General features: G+C 30.2%; 1 protein-coding gene across 5 annotated transcripts in view; it reads left to right on the top strand.

Moving 5' to 3' along the window:
- The first annotated feature begins 449 nt into the window (after positions 1-449).
- Positions 450-2,545, top strand: part of LOC106753463 (serine carboxypeptidase-like 11) — a 31,168-nt gene continuing 29,072 nt past the window's right edge. Inside the window, exons 1-2 of one of the 5 annotated variants that reach the window (XM_022777518.1) lie at positions 450-652; positions 741-820. In XM_022777518.1, the coding sequence (XP_022633239.1) occupies positions 480-652; positions 741-820 (253 nt within the window). In that variant the 5' untranslated portion in view covers positions 450-479. Of the gene's footprint in view, positions 653-723; positions 854-2,403; positions 2,507-2,545 lie in introns of those variants that run through there. The other 4 variants (XM_014635274.2, XM_022777517.1, XM_022777519.1 and 1 more) reach the window with 4 other exon arrangements.

Genomic DNA, 2,545 nt, shown 5'->3' with positions numbered 1-2,545 from the left:
CAAAAGGAGTAGAAGAGTGAGAAAAAAGTGTAGTCACTTAATTGTGAAGTTAACATATTTTTATTTCCTTAAGAGACCGAATTGTTACAAAATTTATAAATTTATAATATGAAAACTAAATAATATCATTTTTAAAAGTAGGTACAAAACAGAAATTCAATGAAGACTAAAAAAGTATTTAAACTTTTTCAAAAATAAGAAAGCTAAATTAAAAATAAATAAATAAAAAAATTCAATCGACCAATTAATTTCGAAACAAAATTATAATTTAATAATGAATTCGTTTCCCTTAAAAACCGATGCCTCTGAAAAAAAATATAAAAGATAACGACTTTCTTGCAACAACAAAGCAATAACAATGTACGTCGTTTTTGTCTTTTTGGATTAGATTTTTGGAACCCCATATTCTATTGATTTCAGATTTATTAGATAACTTGTACGAAAATAATTTATATATTCAAACATTTTTCAGCTTCCTAATGTTATCACCTACAATTTCCAAGATGAACACGATTTCTGTTATCTGTTTCAATTTTAACATTATTTTTCTGATTGTTCTTCTACTTTTCGTAAGCTTATCATCTCAGCTAGGTTCGAAAGTAGAAGAGCTTCCTGGTTTTGAAGGGCCTCTTCCATTTGAACTGGAAACGGGGTAAGCAATAGCACTTTCCCTTTTCTGATTTGAACCTATTTTCAACGATTCNATGAATTTGGGTTTGATAGACATAAAGCAAGAACAGGTATATAGGATTGGGAGAAAGAGATGATGATATGCAAGTGTTTTACTACTTTATCAAGTCAGAGAATGACCCTGCAAAAGATCCTCTTTTGCTTTGGCTAACTGGAGGTCCTGGTTGCTCTTCGTTTTCTGGTCTTGCTTTTCAAATAGGTAATTCTGAGATGAAAACTTTCTGAGTTAATTTCTTTGATAACAAACACTGGAGTTGGATTGAAATACCCTTCAATCTTATATATTGAAGGGACAATCACTGCTATATTATAATGCATTTATCGTACCAAACCTTTATTTCCATTTTAGATAGTTCAAAATTATGATAAAGAATGCATTCAAATATTAACTTCACCAAAAAGTTGAATCAATTGGATGTGTGGTATAGGTCCGTTTGCATTCAAGACAGAGAAGTACGATGGGAACGTGCCAAATTTGGTCTTGAGGCCACAGTCCTGGACGAAGGTAGAAATTTCATTATGCTTCCTCATTTGACCTTGATTTCATCCCATAGTTAATTTCATTTTCATAAAATTGTAATTTATTAAGGTTTAATTTACTTGTAGATNTGAATATTTTCAAACGAGTAGGTATTAAAAAATTTTAGTTTATTAAGTTAATTTTCAACTGATTTTTTGTTGTTTAAATTTTTCAGTAATTAATTGATTATTTCATTATTTTTGCTTATATATAATCTATATTAATAAATGTGAAGTTTAATAGTTAATATAAAATAACATTGTTATTTTTGGAAGACATAACTAATTGAAAAAATAAATATGTCAATTTTTGTTTTAAATTAATTGTAATATCATTTTATATTAATTAAAGAAATTTACTTTTATTAATTAGTGAAGAGAAATGAATAAGATGACTTGATAATAATTATATTATCTATTTTAATAAAAAAATTAAATGATAAAGACTAAGCTGAAAAATAATAAAAATTGAGTACTTAGTAATAGGAACTTAATTAAATATATCCAATTTACTGTGTGTCAACTTAAAATTTAATTAAACCACAAATTAATAATCATAGCTGTGAATGGTCTTGTTAATCATTGATTTTAATAGGTTATGTCATGCTGATAATTCTTTGTTGTGTTTTCTTTTGACAGGTGTCTAGCATTATTTTTGTAGATTTGCCTTTAGGAACTAGCTTCTCGTATGCAAAAAATCTCACTGCTAATAGAAATGACTGGAAATTAGTTTACCATACTCATCAATTTCTTAGGAAGGTACATTCACTGAGCATGTTATAATGTTACTTGTACGGTCCTATATTTCCAACGTTCGGAAATAATTAGCAACCGAACGGTCTTAGTGGACAAGCGGCCCACTATAGCGCCACATTCTCACTGGGCTCAAGGCCCAATTCATAAAAATATATCATTCAGATATATTCACCAGATATATCTTGCGAAGATATTATAACAGATATGTCAAGTAAGATTATATTTTATTCTGTTTATATTACTGATATTATTGTTAACATTATATCAATCCAAAGCCTATAAATAAAGGCCAAAGGATTCCAAACAAAGGTACGCTCTCTGAATACACTTCACTCACAACTCATACAGCATATCTCTCATCCTTTCAATTCTNTCCCACAGAGAATTCTCTATACACGCCTAACTTGAGCGTCGGAGTGCCTTTTCAGGTACCTCCCCCCCGCCAAAGCTAGAAGACCACCGGACGGCTGAAGTCAACGTGAAGACGTACGGTCAGAAATCAAGAAAAGCGGGCAGAAGCACTGAAGAAGACGTCCTCAAGGTTAGTACTTCGGTCCCAGTAAATTTACACCGTAACATT

The sequence above is a fragment of the Vigna radiata genome, unplaced genomic scaffold (assembly GCF_000741045.1).
Source record: "Vigna radiata var. radiata cultivar VC1973A unplaced genomic scaffold, Vradiata_ver6 scaffold_133, whole genome shotgun sequence".
NCBI classification, from domain to species: Eukaryota; Viridiplantae; Streptophyta; class Magnoliopsida; order Fabales; family Fabaceae; genus Vigna; species Vigna radiata.
Note: the sequence above shows the minus strand (reverse complement) of the source record. Positions and strands in the feature narration are given on the sequence as shown.